A 19,445-nucleotide genomic window follows, 5' to 3' on the forward strand; every position below is an offset into this window, starting at 1 on the left:
CATACATTTTCGCTATGCTCGGGGGTTTCCTTTTGAGTTTGATAACCTGTCCCAATACCTGCGTCATAACCCATCATAAAAAGTGGCGTGTATAATTAGATAAACTCTCTTCTATGTATGGTATAGATTCTGAGAATAAACGTCATTCATGCGAATTATACAATCCGTATTTAGATTTAACCTGAAAGGTTAGATTTAATAAGAAAAAGGTCGACAAAAACGTCATACAAATGTCTGACGCACATTCTATACCTCAGCATTTTATTTAAAACGATAATAAAATAATATTTATCTTATCTTCAATTAAAGTTGATCACATACATGTTTTTCTACTAATAATTCTACTCTTCTTAGCTTGATATGATTCAACTGGTTATAATGTAACTATGTTGTATATTTTAGTTTCACAATATTCATTATTTCAATAAAAAACCTCTATATTTTTTTTAAATTTTATCAATAAGTAAATTGAACTATCACTAGAAATGTAATAATATTTTTCTAAGTGAATACAAGTTGTTTTCACAGGCAAAAGCTTTAGCCGAGACACAAACCAGCGCTCGGCTATGCCCGCACTCTTGCCATCCCGCTCTCGCGCCTGATAAAAACGCCGGCTGCAGTACAGCCATCCCGCTCGCACCCAGCCAGAGCCAAAGAAAGCAGCCGCCTGAAAATTGCGAGAAATCAGCTAACTAATTTTTCTGCGCTCCTGTTAACGGACGCGCGATACAACAAATCGCACTACACAAAATGTAATTTGAAAAAAACTCACTTCAATGCCAGCCAACGAAAAGCGAGAACGCTTTGCTGCTGGCCGCATTTTTCTAACACCAGTCACAGGGCCCAAACCGAAATGCCCCACACATCCACCTGTTGATCGCCCTGCAGCAGCAGCAGCAGCAGCAAGTGGGCGGTGGCAAAGGGGGTGGGAAAAGCGGTCGGAAAAGGGGGCGGAATGGGGTGAAATCAGGCGACTGGCAAAGGGAAAGGGTTCGGAGTCAATCGAATGAGAGGCCGCCGCCAATTACAATTGTGATTGCCAATAGGCCCGGGACCTATCATCATCGAATGCTATGGCCAAACAATGGCCAATGCCACATGATGCACGAACTCCACCCACATAATTGCTGAAGAACGAGGTGCGGCATTTAAAGGTGTGCTGCTCCTGAAAGCGAAACCTGTTCTCTTCTGCCTTAGACTGCGATGAGATTCTTCGCCTTATCGAATGGGGCATCAACATCAGATCGTTTTGCAACTCCCTTCTCCTTCTCCTGCCCCTGCAACTGCCACCGCCGGTGCCACCACTCCTGCCCCTGCCCCTGCCCCACCTCCGCTACTTCCACCTCCGGGCCACAAGGGCCACTCGGCCAGTTGGCCACTTTGGCCTGTAATGGCCTTATCCCCGCTTTAAAGCATTTCTGGTTGGTCTGTCATTTCCATTTCTGCACCAGTCACAGTAAACAGCTGACGCCGGCCGGGCGCTATCACTTAAATAAAGGGAGGTTTACAACGCAAGCCGCACTGCGCATACTCTTTACTGTATAAATATTTCAGTAGGTTCAGTTTCTTAATATAGTAAAGCTTTCTCAAGTTGTTAAACCAATTTTTGATACAATATATAAATAAACTTATCCAAGAGTATTATCAAAAATATAGTATAATATCTTCAGCTTATAAATTTAATGCGGTTACTATATTTAATGGTAATATGCATACTTACTATATACAGTAAATAAAGAATAAGATAATAAGAATTCGCAAATCTAGCATGTATAATAACAAAACAAATATATTTTCAAAGTTTCACTATGATGTCTAAAGAACTTAACGAGCAAATGAAATAATTATACGAAACATTATTACCAGACTGTGAAATGCCTCATAAAATAGTGCAATCCTTCGGTGAGGGTATGAAAACAATACACGTCGTCCATGAGGCATTTGTGGCACTGTGTGAGTGCGCAGCTGTGACGGCAGCCAATAAGAGCCACCATCCAACTATATGAGGGCAAACACCATCTGGGCGATGCTGAGTGCCTGGTGCGCGGTTTGTGTCATTCGACCAACACAAATTTTGAAGTTTTTTTCCTGAATTTCTCGCTGTTCGAATGCAGGCACTGGGCGAACGCTTGCCGACCAATAAACTGAACAGCAATCCCAATCCCAGTGCAGGAAGGCTGTTTGGCAGCCAAACCACCAACCAAAGTTGCGACGAATAAAAGAAGCAGAAACCGAACTGAACTGAGTATCTGTATCTGTAGCTGTGCCAGTGTTTGTGTGCTCTGTATCTGTGACGGCTACTCTCAGTGTGCGTACGCCTGTGTGTGTTTGTGTGTGTGTGTGTATCTGTATCCGCCGGATTGCTCGTATCGATTGGGCACCGCTCGACGGTCTGGGGATTTCTGTGCGCCTGGCTAAAATATCGGTAGTTTTGTTGGCCGCGTGACGATTGCCGCGTGACTGCAATTGATTGGAATCGGTATCGATAAAGCAAACTGCTTCCTGTCCTGGCGATCAGCTAAGCAAATTAAGGATACACTAGGTACTAATAAAAACTAATATTTGTAGCTAGAGATATACAGAAAAATCACTAAAGAAATGTGACAAGTATAGCATTTATATTGTAATATGAGTTGAATCGGATAGGATCCCTATTATCCAAACTGTTTGTATATTAAATTTCACATAATTGTCAAAATAAGAATTTATTTGGAAACGATTTTGATATACCACTTTAATTGTAGAGACCAAATGGTGATGCAGAAACCATTAATTAAGTACAACGAGTAACGAAAATAATTGATACTTGGTTGGCCTGTTGGCCATACATTTTTAAAAAGGTACGATTTCCGTCCCAACTGTTTTACAAGACACTGAAGGAAATTTCGTTTAATAAATGTGTAATTTTTCGTAGATTGTTGCATACTCTTCGGTGATAGTCGCATCGTGTCTTTAATGCATCAACTGTATATTTTCGGGAACATTTAATTTTATTTATACACATTTAAAATACATTTATAAACCAGGTTCTAATACATTTTTCTGTATTAGAAAACTTAACAGTATTTTGAATGAAGAGAGTATCTTTTCTATATAAAGTCGTCAATTTTTGTTAGTTAATTTGTAGACCCAAATGTACAAATGAATTTTTCGTGAAGGGTGTAATTATAGTGCAAAAATTAGACTACGCTTCTAAAAAAATTCTTTAAAAAATAAGAAATTGTTTAATCGTAAAGCTTGATAGGCAAGAGTATCTTTTAGACTGGTCGAGTCGGTATTGGCCCGATTTAAATAAGCACTGTAGCATGGAAATTAAAGCGGAATCAACATAAGACACAATCAAATGCTGACCGACTAAGACAATAAAATGAGCAAGCAAACAGGTCGAGCAAAAGCCAAGTTAAGAAAGTGCTCGATTCGGCTGGCGTTTTATGCTGGCCGAAAATTTCTTCTGGCATTGTGTGAATATGTGAATCTCGCACAATGGAAATAGGCAACAAAATAGAAAAAGCGTTGGCTTGGGCTCGAGGTTTTCTGCTTTTCGCCAGGCCAGCGATCATCAGTGGGGATTGTGAGTTCATGCTAGACGGACGTGAGTGCTTAGGATCGGATTGTATCGGATCGTGCGCGTTGAAATCCAAGACGGGCATATAGGAAGACGGAGAAATTCCAGCGAATTTCATTTGCATTTGTGCGGCTCGATTTGTATGCGCCATTAAAAGTGATCAAATTGCGCATGCCCAGTGCCATTTGTGTGGTGTGCCACAGCCCTAATCAGCCATTCAAGCCGCGCATGCGCAGTGAATTTAAAAAAAAAACCGAACCCCAAACCAAATCAAAACTCCTGCGCACGTGTGGCCCACGAATTGAATTGCCAAGGGCGTGATACAAGCCAAAATACCCATCATCATGACCGCGGCACCGGGTCTCTTGCACATGGAGCATCCGCTCAGAGCCTTCTTTCAGTTCTTCCTCGACTTGATGGTGTTTGCGATTAAATCTGTATACTACATACTGGAGTCGATTTACTATAGTCTGCTGCCGCAGCGTTTTAGAAAGTTAAAGGTACAGCGGAAATGTGTATATTTTATTTTTAATTTGATAGACTTTCTTTCCCCGATCGACCCCGATTACACAACACCATGTCAAAAGACACCCACAAAAAATATATATATATGTTTGCAGCAGCTTCCAGTTCGCCACTCGAAATCAATCATAGGTAGAGCTACCTTAAAGCCATGGCTTTTGTTTTTTTTTATTATGGTGCAAACCGCCAGTTTTGGCCATTTCACAAATCTTAATGAGCCACGCGCAGTTTCGCGGTAATGAAAACAACTCATGTTTGCTATTTCTAAAGCAGTCGAATTTACGATACTCTCAGCCTGAAAAATTAGTGGCAAACTAGAAAAACTAATATTTTGATTAAGGCTTAGACAAGCACGTTGTTTGTTGATTTGCGCGGAGTCTAAAAACTTTCGAATTTACTTACTCCGTCTGCAAACCTTATAAGATTGTCGTAAAAAGCGTTTGAACAAACCCCTTTCTTTGTTTTGATACGCTTCGATGGTAAACAATTTTGTTCACACGCTTTGCTGGCTATTCATGAATGAACCCTCCTCTATTTTAAATATTTATTGGCTTCTGCAAAGTCTAACCATGGTACGAGCTCTTAAAATATTTGTTTAAATATTTGCCTTTATGGAGCTTTGTTTTTAATTAAGCGAAGTTCATGGCTGACATTGAATTTAAGCTATTTACATACATTTTAGGTATATACGTTTGTCAAAGTTAAACGCATCTTTAGTTTGTGGCCAAAAATATCCGTGACTTAGCAGTCCAATGAGCAGCAACCAACTTAGTATGACAACAAGTTTTTCCTCATCCAAAACATTGCCTTTTCCTTAGTCACTGTTGTTGTTGCAGAGTGCACGCTCCACGCACACCAAAAAAATAAATTGCATAGAGAAGTACATTGAAATTACAAGCAATCCAAAAGAAAAAGTTGGGATCTGACTAGCAGACAGCTAAAAAGAGCTTCCTTAGCTGCATTATAGCGTTGGAAACCAATATGCCTTGTTGTAGGGGATTGAACTCAGCTCAAATTGATTGAACTTTGTCGTGAAGCCAACGAAATAAAAGCTGGAGACACTTTTGCAACATCTGTTTTATTTTATGATTCAAGCATATGTGGCAAGACGTTCGTTGGCCAAAATAACAAACTTAAATTATGCAAAATGCCCAAGTCATTCCACATGCACTATCATAAGGCAGTCGCACCTTTTTCGTATGCTAAATATGTTTGCTTATATATGTATATTATTTTATTACTACGAAATGAAAATTATGTGAAAAACGATTTTATACAACATCTTATAAAACATATTTAAACAATTATTTCTTTATAATAAACGATTGCTTGCTTATTGTTATCCACAACAGGATATCTCCGGACAGGTGGTGCTCGTCACGGGCGGAGGCGGCGGTGTTGGACGCTTGATTGCCCTAAACTTTGCTCGACTTCAGGCCCGCATTGTCATCTGGGATATCAATCATGAAGGTGGGTCTAAAAAATCACACCTAGATGCTAATGACGCCGTCACAGCTTCTGCAAGGCGGGTCAAAAAACCCGGCAGCTAGTGAAAGCTGTTACATTTACAATTTGATTAGCTAAACAATATTTGACTATAATTTTCCGCGCAGCCATTAAGACAACTGTGGATTTGTTGGCCAAACATGGTTATGACAACTGCAAGGGCTACGTAGTGGACATCTCAGATCGGGAGCAAATCTATCAACGGGCCAGTCAGGTCACCGAGGAGGTTGGCCCCGTGGACATACTGATTAACAATGCCGGAATTGTGTGCTGCAAGCCCTTCTGGGAGCTGCACGATCGGGTCATCCAGAACACATACAACATCAATATCATCTCGCACTACTGGACCGTGAAAGCATTCCTGCCGCACATGATGCGTAATAATCGTGGTCATATCGTGACTGTGGGCTCGGTAACTGGAATGCTGGGCACCTACGGATGCAGTGATTATGCCGCCACCAAGTACGCCTGCATTGGCTTCCACGAGAGTTTGCTCACCGATCTGAAGGCCCATGGCTATGATCAAATCCAGATGAGTTTGATCTGCCCGTACTACATCAATACTGGCATGTTTTCGGGTGTCCGTCCGCGGATGATGCCCATGCTGGAACCGCAGTATGTGGCGGATCGCATCGAGAACGCCGTTCGCTGCAACGAGGTGTGGTGCGTTCTGCCCAACTCTATTCGACTGCTCACTCCTCTCAAATGGTAAAGTAGTCTATTTATAATATTAAATATCTTATGTAATTAATCCTGGTTTTCTCAGTCTTTTGCCCGCCAAAATGTGCTGGGAGCTGATGTCGCGGGTCATCCGTGGACCCGAGTCTATGATGATGTTCCAGGGACGAGGACGTGTCGCCACTGGTTAAACTCCTAATGGGAGTCATCATGGAATCCATTCCCTAAGCTTAAGTGGTTTTTCAAGAGGCGTCTCACCTATAATTTTACAATAAACTTAATTATTTGTTTTAATCAACTACTCTAATGCACTTACTCCTACCACTGAGGCTTCGGTTTCTGCTAATCCCGCACTGTGGTCTGTTGGTAGTAATGCGGAGCCAGTTCCGTCAGCCACTCTCTCTTGATTACGGTCACGTAGTTCATGAACAATTTCGTGGTTTGTAGCAGTTCCCCGTAGACCACATATTGAGCTTGAGGAAGTGTGTAGAGAGTGGAGTTCGGATGAATCGCCAGTTCGGTGCCGCTGCTGATTTGTCGATAAACTCCGGAGTGATGCAGATAGGCCACCTGTGTGAAGAAGCCGGCGGTGATGCATTTGCACAACGTTTCCACATCGCCCTTGCACGAGAAGATTGGAATGCCGTACTTCTTCCTGGCCAATGTAATGAGCTGCTCCCTCAGCTCGTGGGCCCTCTTAAGATTTCTATAGATGAGGTAGTATTGGCCACAGAAGTCCTTGGTCATGCCCTCTTCCACGAAGCCAGTGTAAACGTTCAACATCGTAATGAAATCCCCTTCCGCGACTTCAAAATGCCGATGTGCAATGCGTCCACTTTGCTGGGCGACCGCAGAGGCTGGTCGCGAAAATATGGATTGCACCTGCAGCAATGCAATAATGGTTATGATCTCCTCCGAGCAGCCCATCTCACCAGAGACATATAGCATTTTGGAAAGCATAGCGCTGAAAGGCAGTTCGGCAAGTAGATAACCCACGGGCTGTGTCAGATTGCCCTGCTCGTCGATGGCGTCCAAGGCAAATAGACCCTCCAATGCGGAAAGTAGATTCTGCGCCGGTGGTGGCGATGGGAAATCAAAGCGCAGTATGTTTCCGATGCCCAGCGCTTTTAATTGCAGGACAGCACCGCTCATTTCGCTGCGTCGCATTTCGGGTGGCTGTCGCGGAGCAAGTGCATCGTAGTCTGATTTAGTGTACAAACGATAGACCTTGCCGGGACGCATGCGACCCGCTCGTCCTGCTCTCTGGACGGCCGACGCCTTGCTGACGGGCACTATCACCAAACTGTCGCTGCAGGTTTTGGGATTGTACCACTTCACTTTGACGTAGCCACAGTCTATTACATAAACGATGCCTGGTATGGTGATGGAGGTCTCTGCTATATTGGTGGCCAGCACCACTTTGCGAGTTCCTTTGGGCGGGGTAAAGAACACTGCCAACTGATCGTTGCTCGACATACTCCCATACATGGGCAACACCTTGAGATTCTCCTTCTCCGAGCTGGCGATGTATTCGCGCAGCAGATCCAGCGCCTCCAGGACTTCCTCCTGGCCGGTTAGGAAGGCCAGAATGTCGCCAGGTGGCTCTTTTTGATGGAGTTTCCAGACGGTCTCCACCGTTTCCTTGACATAATCGGCACAGGGTTCGTTGAGATAGAAATTAGTCACTGGATGCATCCGACCTTCAATACTTAGTCTAACGCTCACATCGCCCGATCCTGGCCAGCTGAAGAACTCGCTGAAGAAGCCCGCATCTATGGTAGCCGATGAAATGATGAGCTTGAGTGTGCTGCGTTTGCGAAGGATCTTCTTGAGCAGTCCCAAAACCATGTCCGTGAGCATATTCCGCTCGTGCGCCTCGTCCACGATGATGACACCATACTGGGTGAGCAGCGGATCGGCTAGGAGTTCGCGCAGCAAGATGCCCTCGGTCATGAACTTGATTTTGGTCTCCGCGGTCATCTTTTCCAGGAAGCGCACTACATAGCCCACCGTGTCACCTACCAGTTCGCCTCGTTCCTGGGCCACGCGATTCGCCAGGGTAACCTGAAAATTAAGTCTTTATCTTTTGATTTTATACGTGTTTTGGTTAGGGATTACTTACAGTGGAAACACGTCGTGGTTCGGTGATGCCTATGAGTCCCTTGGTGTGCCAGCCCCACTCATATAAATACTGCGGCACCTGGGTGCTTTTCCCGCTGGAAAATGTGGAAAAACCACAGAGTTAGAAGGAATACCTTGAAATCTTGTGTAGTTCCAAACAAACCTGCCTGTTTCACCCACCAGGATGACCACCTGATGCTTTTCCAAGCAGTAAAGTATTTGATCCCGGTACTGGCGTATGGGCAAACGCTCCCTCTGCAAAAGTTTAAGTTTCATGTGTTATTTTAACAAATATTTAAAGATAATTGTTAATGAGCTCACCTGATCCACAAGTCCCAGATTGTGATTGGCATTGAACACAAAGGCGGAGGACTGCTGTTCACCAGCTGCATTATCCGTGATTGCATCGTCGGTCTCCGGTTTCAAGAACTTTGGCTTAAAAGTTGCCATTTTCGTTGTTTTAATTTGTTTGGGTTTAGTTTTGAAATTAAATAAACAGCTGATGGAAACGATGCAGTGGCACAACATACCAAAACGCGCCAAAGAGTTTGACGATTTTTGCTTGATGTAGACTATATGGTCACACTTTTATTTGGCGGGAAATTTAATTGCTTTGAAATTTCTATTAACTATAACATTAACTACATTTTTGATTTTTAATATATATAATAACCTAAACCGACTAAAAATGTTGGTTTTGACCATGTTAGCTAAACTATAAACTATGTATATACGTCTAACTCTTAACTCTGCAATATTTAACAAATTGGCAGACAAATAATTATCAAATTTTCACTACGATTTGGTAATATTATAGATCCAAAAAATATTTTTTTGGAATTGACTGCTAGGATTATAGGCAAATTCCTTTTGGTGCCCAAATGATATATATGTATGTGTGATTTAGTAGACCATTTCATGTGCCCCAATAGTGGCAAATGGTCATAACAACATTCACCTGTATTATTCATGCACTTGTTTTTGGCCATTTTGCGGGCACGTTGCAGCACCGACATGTCCCCTATTGCGAGTGAAAATAACTCTAATTGCCAGTGGCAAGGCCACTTTGCTTCTCTGCATACCCTGCAAACTCATTATGTGCTATAAGGTCAGTCTGGCCACGTGTGTGTGTGTGTCAAAAGTGTCCCCCGAGTTTTGTGCAGCTGTCGGCGACAGAAGCGCCCAGCCAATTGCTTTTGAATAAATATTGTATCGCTCGCTCGAGCAACAAAACACACATTGTGTCGTCCGGTTTTTTGTATATGTACAAGTATATTTTGATTTATGTACCGTCAGTGGGTATTATATGCATGCCACAAATATTGGGGCGAGTAAGATGGCAGTCGATTTCACCCATCGGACAAACATGCAAGACCCCTGTATTCTGCATTGACCCTGACATTAAGAGCGCTCGCTTTAACTTTAACCCCAAACCAAACCACACCACCCGACCCGAACCAAACCAATTCAAGCCAAGCCAAAGCAACGCAAAGCAAAACACGTGCCCGACATGCACGTTTGACCAACCACATCCGCATGCCACTGCTGAAACAATGGAGCCTTGCTGCACTCCACTCCACTCGACTCAGACCCCATGGCGTATGAGTAATCCGAGCAAAGCTAATTAAAGGCCAGCGACGAACTTCATGCCAAGGACGAGGCGCCAAGTCGCCAAAGTCGCCAAAGCCAAGCGAAAGCCGTGCCGTCGAAGCCAAAAACTCTGCGAGCAGTTTGTCAACACCGCCGTTCGCGGCAAGTGCTTCAACAAAAAGGCACTGGGAGAAATGTACCTACTTTCCATTTAAGCTGATATTACCTTTGAAGGTAAAGAGTTATTTCTGACTATATGAAAAAGATTATTATATCACAATGTGTCAAAAAATATGCTTCAATATTTGCAACTAATAATTAAAATACCATAAAACGTATGCTTTTAAATCCACTGTGTTTCGAATGCATATAGATTAGACATTTCATTTGGGTTCTATCCCACTTAATAGCAGTTAAATGTATATTAAGTTACATCGCTGGTTATGGGGGGATGTCCCATTTCCGCACAGTGTGTATCTTGTCTGGTGGCGTCCAGTTCCAGTTTGGGTTGCATATAAATTTTAATAGATGCGCCCCAAGGCCAGAGTTTTACTGTCAAACGACTGTCGGCACTTCGCTGCCGGGATCCGAATTCCAATTCCCCCGCCTTTGGGGCACCTGACTAAATGCCACAGAACTTAAAGGGCGGCATGAATGCTAACTGTTATTTGGGCTTTTACGAGCAAAGTTTCCTTGGAAATGTCAGTGTTTTTTCTTCTATCTATTATTACTATAGTTTCGCGTTGACGACCCTGATTACAAACGCCGGAGTTATGCGTCCTCGACACCCAGCGAGTGGTGCGAAAAGGGGCAGGCGTCATTGTCTTTGCGTGCCGCGAATTTGCGTGATTCATGATGCATGTGGCAGGGCGGACAAGTCGCAACTTGAATGAATGCAGCACACACAAAGTGCACACAAAAAAAATGCTGATACCTAATTAAAAATTAATATTACAAGTAAGGTTTTTCCTCGTTATTTGCTAACTCATGTATCTTTTCAAAGCGCATCCAGTATGCAATTACAATTATTCCCCAGTCATTATCCTTTGGTCAGTCCTATTTTAATGATCACAATTTTTTGCAGTTTTTGAGAGAGCTTGGATTTTGGGATTTTTTAAGACTCGCAAATCTACCAGAGTTTTTGCATAGTGCATTTAGGAGTGCTAGCACTCCGGGCGTTGTTTTTTGGCGCGTCTTCATGTCTGCTTTAATTACTGGAACTTCTGAAACCGAAACTAGTCCCTGCACCACTTAATGTCAATAAAAATGTCAATTGCACACGCGACCTTGGGCCGGTCAAGTCGGCCGGATTTCTGATGGCATATCACTCCAAACGGCGGCGATTAAAATGGATTTTTTCGGCAACAAGGATTTTGAGGTCCTCACAGCTGAGCGGCGTAAACAAAAACAACAGTGGGGTAGAAAGAGAGAGAGTGTGAAAGGTGGACAGAGAGCAACCGGCTTTGGTGACACGTGCTCCAAAAACTGGCGGCGCTACGTGGCGTATACGTATTGCGCTGACGCCGTGACCATTTTTCACTGCTGTTTTTTTTTGAGTTTTTTTTCTCCTTTTTGCCTTTGTTGCCGCTAATGTGTTTTGAAAACGCATATCCCAATCCAGTACGGTGTACAGTTACCGCTGGGCAATGGCAACGTGCAAAACAAAAGCCGAACTCCTCATCCGTCTCATCAAGGAGTTGGAGTGAGAGAGTGGCCGAAAGAGAGCCTTTTCGATGGGGATGGCAACACCAACGCAGGAGAGTACCAACACAACTGCAGGGCGAAAGTGGGAGGTAAACAGTGAAAGAGGACGAGCGCACACAAAGAGCACTCGCACTGTGAGAAAGTCTGTGGAAATTGCATTTCATCACCAATATATATAATAAAAAAATGCATAAATACCGTTCCGAAGAACGTCACTTTTAAACTCCAACTGAGCTGTCCACGGCGTATTATTAAAACTATATAAGCTATTTAAATTATTTATCGAAATTATTGCATACTTACCGGGGCAATTTTATCCTGTGCAAATTCAGTATGCAATTTATAAGAAATTACAGTCTTACTGATATATATATATAAGAGTATGAAACATTTGTGTTTCCTCTGATTGCAATCATTTTTGCAAGTGCAGAGAGAAATGAGCGAATTACAAAGGGTGAGGAGCCTTGCGAGAGAGCGAATAAATTCACGAAGGCGAAAAACACGACGTCGCTGCCACGTTGCAGTTTCCTTCGTTCTCGAATTTGCAGGCGCAGTGGTTCGGGTTAATGATAAATGTATTATTTATAAATTTGAAAAAATTTAAAAAATTAATATTGCAAAATGTTTAAATATATTTTTTTTTAATTGATCCTAATAAATACATTACTCTATTATTGAAAATGTGTTGCAAATAATTATTTAATGGCAGTAACTCCCTTAAGTAGAAACTACAAATTTTCTTCGAGATCTGTCTAGAGCGTTCCAGGAAGCATTGAAATCGGCCTACTGTGAGGCGATGGCAACAACAACAGGCTGCGGCGAAAACAGCAACATCTGCTGCTGTTGCTGTTGATTCTGCTGCCGTTGCTGCGGCGCTTTCATGGCTGCTGCTCCTTGGGCCGCGAAATCAGTTCGTTGTCGTCAGTCAGCCAGTTCAGTTCAGTTCGGTTTTCGCAGAGGTCATCAAGGCAGAGAACCAACAGCCCGAGGAAAATCCATCCAAGGCGAAGGCAACACCAGCAGCGAATTGGAGCAGCAACAGCAACAACGCAGCAGCAGTAGCAGCAGCAACAGCAACAGCAACGCAACAGCAAGCAGTCCAGTCCAAGCACAGTTGATGCAAAAAGTTCTCAAACCAGCCGCCGCAATCGAATTATTCAAACTCTAATTCGATTCCACTGTGCGTGTACCGTTGTGGGTGCGTGTGTCGGTGTGTGTGTGTGCGTGAGTGTCCTTGGTTGTGTGTGGCCAAAAAAGAATAAAGAATATAAAGCCAAACTGAAGTAAATCAACACTGAGGGCGCCGCCAGGATTCAGCCGCCCACGCAGGACTAAAAAAGGAAGCTGAAATCAGGCCAGGCCGCAGAGGAAAATCAATTTTCTGTTAAAATACATAAATTGCAACGATAGACGCGTCTCGAAAAGCGAATTGCCGAGTATAGTAGTCGGCTGCAAAACTCCAAAAACTCCGCCACCCTTTTCCCCGCCGCCCCTTTCAATCGCTATGCACACACACTCAAGCGCGTAGCACACACACACCACACACACACGCGCGTACAGAGCAGCAGCGCTTGGACGTTAACGGTGAAAAGAAGAAGAAGACGCCGCCTGGTTAGGCCATCAGTGGAGGTGCAACGGGGGCTAAGGAAGGAGCAGAAAGGAGTGGAGAGCAGAGGAGGAGAATCAAGAGAACTAACTGTAATCTCTGGCGGAGACAGTTCACAACAGTCGCGTCCATCGAGTTAGGCCCACTCAAAAATCAATCGACAGAAAAATCAATCACAGCCTGCCGACATCTCCATTAAAAAACGGCCTAACCAAGAAGCAGCAAAACCAAACTCAGAAAAGATAACTTCCAGAATTTCCAATAATATAAAACAAAAAAAAAACAACTATCAACTAATACAGCCTAAAATAATAACTAAATTTTTCTAATAAAGACATCTGTGATTTGAATATAAAAACGGAACATAAATTTATAAACAACAATTATTTTCATACTGCACTTTTTCAAAACCAATAAAAAAAATAACTGAAAACCAAATCAATTAAATTTATAAATTTCCAAACATAAACCACATATAATTCGGTGAGCGTATAAAATAAATAAAAATATAAATTTAAATATATACCGCGCACGCAAAGCTGACACGCCTCGAGGATAAAGTCGAAAACCGCAAAAGCAAGGAAAACGCAAAGCAAAAGCACCACCACAACCGCCAAACAGCAGAAGCAAAAGCCGGACCACCAGCCAGGGCAGCCTCAAATTCACACAAGGTCAACGGAATTAATATTTTTTGTAAGTGCACTTCACAGGCAAAAGAAATCGGGGTGGGGAACAGTGCCCTATGCACATTCCTCGGATCGTATCTGATTTTTCCGTTTTAATTGAGAACACGTCGCTAACTTTTCTGCGCGCCATTCCCGAAAGTGCACATGTGCATGTCAATTAGCGTGGATTCGGCTAAGAAATCGCATCTGTAATCAGCCGCCAAGGGTTCCTCGAAATTCGCTTTTCTATAATATTTCAGCGTGTCGTATCATTAATAACTATGAAAATAGCCTATACCATATAGTCTTTGAGATACAAGTATTCCTCATCTTTAGAAGCTCACTCGCAATTGTGGAGTATTCATATTTATATTCATTAATATCTGAGTTTAGAGATACCTTATTTCATATTTACCCTTTCCTTCTATTCTTTTAAGCCAATCACTTGCGGTTATTGTGGGCTATTCCATTTTGTTTTCCATGACTACCTTATTTACCTTTTTTCTATCGAAATTCCCTCTATCCTTCATATATTCTTTTGGTTTTCTGCTAATCTTTTACCTCCCGTTGATCCTTACAAATGGAAACCTTTCCATTCTATTAAATTTTACAGTACCATCGATTTTGGTTATTTCTTATTTATTTCAACTGAATTTACCTGAGTTCAACCAAGCCTCATTTCCTGGAAATTTGCAAATATGTGCTCCTTACAAGCGAATTCAGGGAAAGCCAGCTCATGACAAATTCATGATGCCCTTCCGACCAGGGTATTAAGATTTAACGCATCGCAGCCATATGGCAACTCAATAATTAGGCCGGAAAAAAACCCAAACGTAGCCAAAATAAATTGGCTGACAAGTGCGATAGCATGCCACAGGTAAGGCGGCAGTCGTGGGCGGGGTAGTCTACCGACCATATAGAGAAGAAAGGGCTCGGGATTGGAATGCGAATGCGAAAACGAACTTTCTCGGGGCGATGTCGGCACCTGCGGTGTTGCGTCTGGGATTCCGATTTCCCCGCGGGGGTGTCGCTGAGAAATGTCAACGGTATTTTTATCCATCAAATCAACAAAAACTGTCATAGCAGACCCATCGCTATAAGCCAGCCGACTCGAAAACAGGGGATATATTTGCAGTGGAAAAAATTAGAAATACTTTTTACCAATTCTCCCGTCACAATAGTTTGAGGAATAAAAAAAAACTAGAGTTTTAGAAGTTTCAATTTAACTGATTCGATAGCTAAGGAGGGAAAATATTTATTTAATTCCGAAAGTTTCAATCTCTTCTAATATATAAAATTAATTCTTTATGAGTATTCTTTCACCACATATGATAAAAAGTTGACAAATCTTGTCAACAGAAATAGCAAATGCTCAAGTCAGATATTGATTTTGCCAAGGCACACAAGTGTTAAGCACTGTCTGAGCTGAATCAGACGTGATGCGGATACGTGGCATATCTTGGCCAGTGGTCTGGTCCACCCACTCGTACTCCTCCATTGCCAGGGGCCCACCTTGGATTATGTACAACATGGCTAATACTAATTTCAGCCAGCATGTGCCCCATTGCTACGTTCGTTTTGAGCGCACAAGTTACTGCAGTAAATAGTCATAGTAACCACTGGTGGTGGGCGGGCTGCAAAAATGGGAGTGGTTCATGGCTTGGAAGGGCGAAGGATAATGATATTTGGCGCAATCGCCAATCAATCAAAACAGCCATCAATCTTGTGATAAAAACAAGAAAACATACACTAAGCATAGCAAATGTATGTATTTCTTGTATCCACTATTTAAAAGATGACTTTCATTTGTTTGAATGTACGAACTAAAGTACCAAAGTAAAACTTAAAGTGTTTTCCATTTAAATTCAAAATTTGTATATTAAAGGTTTAACCTTGATGCCATCCGAAAACTTGTAAATCTAGTCCACTCATGCCATCAATCAATGACGGTAATTGATCCAAATTTCAGTTAATCGAATCAAATTGATTATTCGGCGAAATTTGATGGAGATTACCTGTTTTGGCATGGCACTTTCCTGCTAATTTGGCTCAATTGCCGATGTCCTTCCGATGCACAACCAATTTGAATGGCAGAGTAACCTGGGGGCGATAGTTCTCCATGGATATGAGAAGCCAATCCATATTGCGTTCTGCCATTTGTGGCAGAGCATCCCTAATATCCGGACGTGAGTGCCCCGCCGCTGTGACTTTTGCTTTCCAACTTGGCTATTGTTGAGCTGTTGGCCTTGAAAGAGGCCAAAACGTGGGACCTTGATGGACGTATAGGGATTCTAAATATACAAGCATTACATAATTACACACAAATGTAACCTGGCTTTAATTTCGTTGCAGAAATGGAAATCATTCCTGAAGGTAAACACTTTCGTTTGGTGCATGAATCAGAGCTTCCAGAAATTTTGGTAACTTTAGAGCGCTATCTGCCGGAATCGTTAAAGGTGCGTATCAAAAATGCCATCACTCTTTTGCATCCTTATTTCCCTTCAAAGTTTTGCATGACCACCCGACTTGACACCAAGATATTCCCCAGGTGCCACGCCCAATTCTCAGATAATTTACCAACAATTACCTGCAGTTGGGCGGGAAAATGGGGGTTTTCCAGTAGTCAGGAGGCGTTACCGAGACCACCAGTCATGCAATCCCAAACCCTCAAAACTGGTCCCGCATTTTTTGTTGTTTGTTGACCTGTTTTCACTGTTTACACTTGTATTTTTGTTCAATTTTTAATGCCATTCCGCCCTGAACATCACGTGCTTTTGTACTTTTGCTGGCTATATCTATGGTTTGGCAAAGGACTCGAGGATTTGGCCACCGCCGGAGTTGCCTTAAGTTTCGATTTTTAGCGAGCAACTTTTTTCCGGGGCGGTTACCAACAGCTAAGGGAATGCGATGCCCAAGACTGGGAAATTGCTTTTGTAATTGTAAAATATGGGGAGTGCTCAAAGTAGTAAACTGCACTAATTTAATTTCATTAATTGTGCTCTCAAGTTATTAATCTTAAGCACGAACGATTTCGTACTAAAGTTCTACTCACTTTAAAAATGATTCACGAATTATTATATTTTCATCACTCATATTTATGTTCCTGGAATGGATTTTATTTCAACATGCCCTTCTCTACTTTCAGTTTCATCAAACCATAAAAACGTACCTGAATGATCGTATTTGGGACTTTAAGTTTTATGTTGCTAAAGATTGGCCCGACAAACCGATAATTCTCCATTTCCCAGGATGCACGCTTGCGGTGAGTTTGAAATTTCGCCAAATGCAAGACTAGGACTGACAAATAAATTATATATTTTAGCCACACAACAATATATACCAAACTCTAGGCATATTTTGTCCATCCGCACACATCGAGCATGTCGATATGCTGCGCACCGAAGATGTACTTATAGATTGGCAGAAGCCTATGTACCTGAACTTTACGCACATCGCCATTATGAATCGCCTGGATGACTTCTACTCGAAGTTCGGTGTGATGGAACGACTCAGTGGTGATATCTACGTGTGCAACAAGCTGAACACCGATCTGGAGCTGGAGCCGCTGCCGGAGGACGCGGAGATGCGTCTGCTGAACCTGGACAACGTGCAGGGCATACATGATCTATATCCTGCCAATGAAATCGAGTGCGTCCAGCTGTTTGACATCCTCGTGCGCAAGCTACCTGGCCTGGGCATCTTTCGCAAGGAAACCGGAGAGCTAGCCGCCTGGATGGTCCATTCATACTACGGTGCCATGTTCTCAATGCAAACACGTCCAGACTTTAGGCGCATGGGGTGAGTAAAGCATACTTAGATTCTATTTAAACTGCTCATGTACTAATTGTGCAATAAATGATTTTTCCTCCAGCTATGGAATCCGTCTGGCCAAGTCGCTGACCCAGCTGGTGATCGAGCGCGGCTACACGCCCTTCGTGGTGATACGTCCTGGAAATGATGCGTCCCGCAGTTTGTATACGAAGCTGGGCTACGAGAAGGCTTTCGAGACGTGCCGGGTGCGGATGACACCGGATTGCTACGAGGACAGCACCGTGGGAACCATTGACAACACGTCCTATGGAAAGTTTCCGCCGTTGCCGCAGGGTGACTGCGTGGTGGTGACCAAGCTGCGGCGCAAGCATGTGCCGGGCGAGAGCCAGACGGTAGACGAGGGCATCGAGGATATGTTGGCTGAAAAATGTGATATCAGCGGTGACGAGGCGAGGGAGCGCAAGACCACGACCGACGAGGGCATCGGGGAGGACAAGTAGGCCAGGTTGGGTTAGGTATACGAGATATGAGATCGATCGGAGCGCTGCGCCCACGCAGAACTTATGCTTAAAGCTGTAAGCACCCATTAGGACTCTTTAGGACAGACAGGACATGGCACACATCAAGTGGCGTTGATTTTTTAAACAATTATATTAACGAGAAAACCAAGAAACTGTACGAGTATATTTATAGATGGTATATGAAGCTTCCTCACACAGAAACGCGGCGGCGTCGATCGGCGAATGTGGTTTATTCGGCCAGAATCAAGGGATTTATTTTATATGGGTATTGATTAGGATTCGATGACAAGAACTAAACATTAACCGGGGGATTTAAACGATCAAGAGCGGCGATTAAGTCAGACATTTTAAACGGGAACCGAGGACAGAGAGAGAGAACATTTTTAATTTTTTGCTAAAAATGCTTTTACAAAAATGAACTCCAAGAACGAACAGAGAACACAAACAGAGTGACTCAGTGCAAATCAAGGAGCGCATCAATTTATTAAAACTATTATATATATTAACTCACTCTATATATCAAATTGTTAAACGAACTAAACAAGCAACACACAACAACTACTTCTCTCTTCTGGCTCGCCACGCAAAATCTCTGTGAACAGGATAATCTCGATTAACTCGAATCAACCGAAAAAAAAAAACAAAAATCTCTCGCTTGGGCCATGGAACAGAGCTATGCACAATTTCCTCTATTTAAAGAAAACGTTTCAGAATACTACATATATATTTTTCAAACTATATTGAATACTTTCGATGACCCAAACGAAGTGCTTTGATTTTAAATGGTCTTGTACCAACCAAACATATTTGGATTTATAGGCTTTTTTCAAATTTATATATATACCCAAATCCAAGAAAGGAATACGAAACGAAGCGAAAACCAAACAAAAACACAAAATAAATATATATTTTATTATTACGAAATTTTATTAAACTACGCAAACGAGTACTCAATGATTTTGCTCCTATTTAGCTGAACTAAAACGAAACAAACAAAATAAAAAAACACGCCAAAGATGTCTTCTGCTTCATTTTAAGTACATACTCCCCGAACCGATTCCCAATTTCCAATTCCCACTACCCCTTAGATGATTTGGGTCAAGTCGAGTGCGACGAAGATCTGGGCTTCTTTGGAGGTTTTCTATTATGAAAATGCAAAAACCGAATCTCAATATATATGCAAGAAAATCAAATTA

General features: G+C 42.6%; 3 protein-coding genes across 3 annotated transcripts; 2 read left to right on the plus strand and 1 right to left on the minus strand.

Annotated features, from left to right (window-relative positions):
- Positions 1-3,567: 3,567 nt before the first annotated feature.
- On the plus strand, positions 3,568-6,569 carry LOC120458076 (short-chain dehydrogenase/reductase family 16C member 6). The gene is made up of 4 exons (XM_039645589.1): positions 3,568-4,065; positions 5,440-5,557; positions 5,701-6,301; positions 6,360-6,569. The coding sequence occupies exons 1-4, from the start codon at positions 3,910-3,912 to the stop codon at positions 6,460-6,462; spliced, it is 978 nt and encodes a 325-aa protein (XP_039501523.1). The 5' UTR covers positions 3,568-3,909; the 3' UTR covers positions 6,463-6,569.
- On the minus strand, positions 6,315-8,889 carry LOC120458075 (probable ATP-dependent RNA helicase DHX35). Its single transcript, XM_039645588.2, has 5 exons — positions 8,714-8,889; positions 8,556-8,647; positions 8,394-8,487; positions 6,588-8,335; positions 6,315-6,529 (listed from the first exon to the last, which is right to left on the minus strand). Exons 1-4 carry the CDS (start codon positions 8,840-8,842, stop codon positions 6,614-6,616), a joined length of 2,037 nt encoding a protein of 678 aa, XP_039501522.1. The 5' UTR covers positions 8,843-8,889; the 3' UTR covers positions 6,315-6,529; positions 6,588-6,613.
- Positions 8,890-12,587: 3,698 nt separating this feature from the next.
- Positions 12,588-18,878, plus strand: LOC120453820. The gene is made up of 5 exons (XM_039638705.2): positions 12,588-13,985; positions 16,310-16,413; positions 17,103-17,219; positions 17,280-17,755; positions 17,829-18,878. Exons 2-5 carry the CDS (start codon positions 16,312-16,314, stop codon positions 18,226-18,228), a joined length of 1,095 nt encoding a protein of 364 aa, XP_039494639.1. The 5' UTR covers positions 12,588-13,985; positions 16,310-16,311; the 3' UTR covers positions 18,229-18,878.
- Positions 18,879-19,445: the final 567 nt, after the last annotated feature.

Source organism: Drosophila santomea, chromosome 2L (genome assembly GCF_016746245.2).
Source record: "Drosophila santomea strain STO CAGO 1482 chromosome 2L, Prin_Dsan_1.1, whole genome shotgun sequence".
Lineage (NCBI taxonomy): Eukaryota > Metazoa > Arthropoda > Insecta > Diptera > Drosophilidae > Drosophila > Drosophila santomea.

What these genes read in the sequence shown, in the direction of transcription:
- LOC120458076 (XM_039645589.1), top strand. Translation starts at nt 3,910, where the DNA reads ATGACCGCGGCACCGGGTCTCTTGCACATGGAGCATCCGCTCAGAGCC. An exon ending in AGCGTTTTAGAAAGTTAAAG is followed by an intron (nt 4,066 to 5,439) that starts GTACAGCGGAAA and finishes TATCCACAACAG; the next exon opens with GATATCTCCGGACAGGTGGT. An exon ending in CTGGGATATCAATCATGAAG is followed by an intron (nt 5,558 to 5,700) that starts GTGGGTCTAAAA and finishes TTTTCCGCGCAG; the next exon opens with CCATTAAGACAACTGTGGAT.
- LOC120458075 (XM_039645588.2), bottom strand. Translation starts at nt 8,842, where the DNA reads ATGGCAACTTTTAAGCCAAAGTTCTTGAAACCGGAGACCGACGATGCA. An exon ending in ATCTGGGACTTGTGGATCAG is followed by an intron (nt 8,648 to 8,713) that starts GTGAGCTCATTA and finishes AAACTTTTGCAG; the next exon opens with AGGGAGCGTTTGCCCATACG. An exon ending in CTGGTGGGTGAAACAGGCAG is followed by an intron (nt 8,488 to 8,555) that starts GTTTGTTTGGAA and finishes CACATTTTCCAG; the next exon opens with CGGGAAAAGCACCCAGGTGC.
- LOC120453820 (XM_039638705.2), top strand. Translation starts at nt 16,312, where the DNA reads ATGGAAATCATTCCTGAAGGTAAACACTTTCGTTTGGTGCATGAATCA. An exon ending in ATCTGCCGGAATCGTTAAAG is followed by an intron (nt 16,414 to 17,102) that starts GTGCGTATCAAA and finishes CTCTACTTTCAG; the next exon opens with TTTCATCAAACCATAAAAAC. An exon ending in CCAGACTTTAGGCGCATGGG is followed by an intron (nt 17,756 to 17,828) that starts GTGAGTAAAGCA and finishes TTTTTCCTCCAG; the next exon opens with CTATGGAATCCGTCTGGCCA.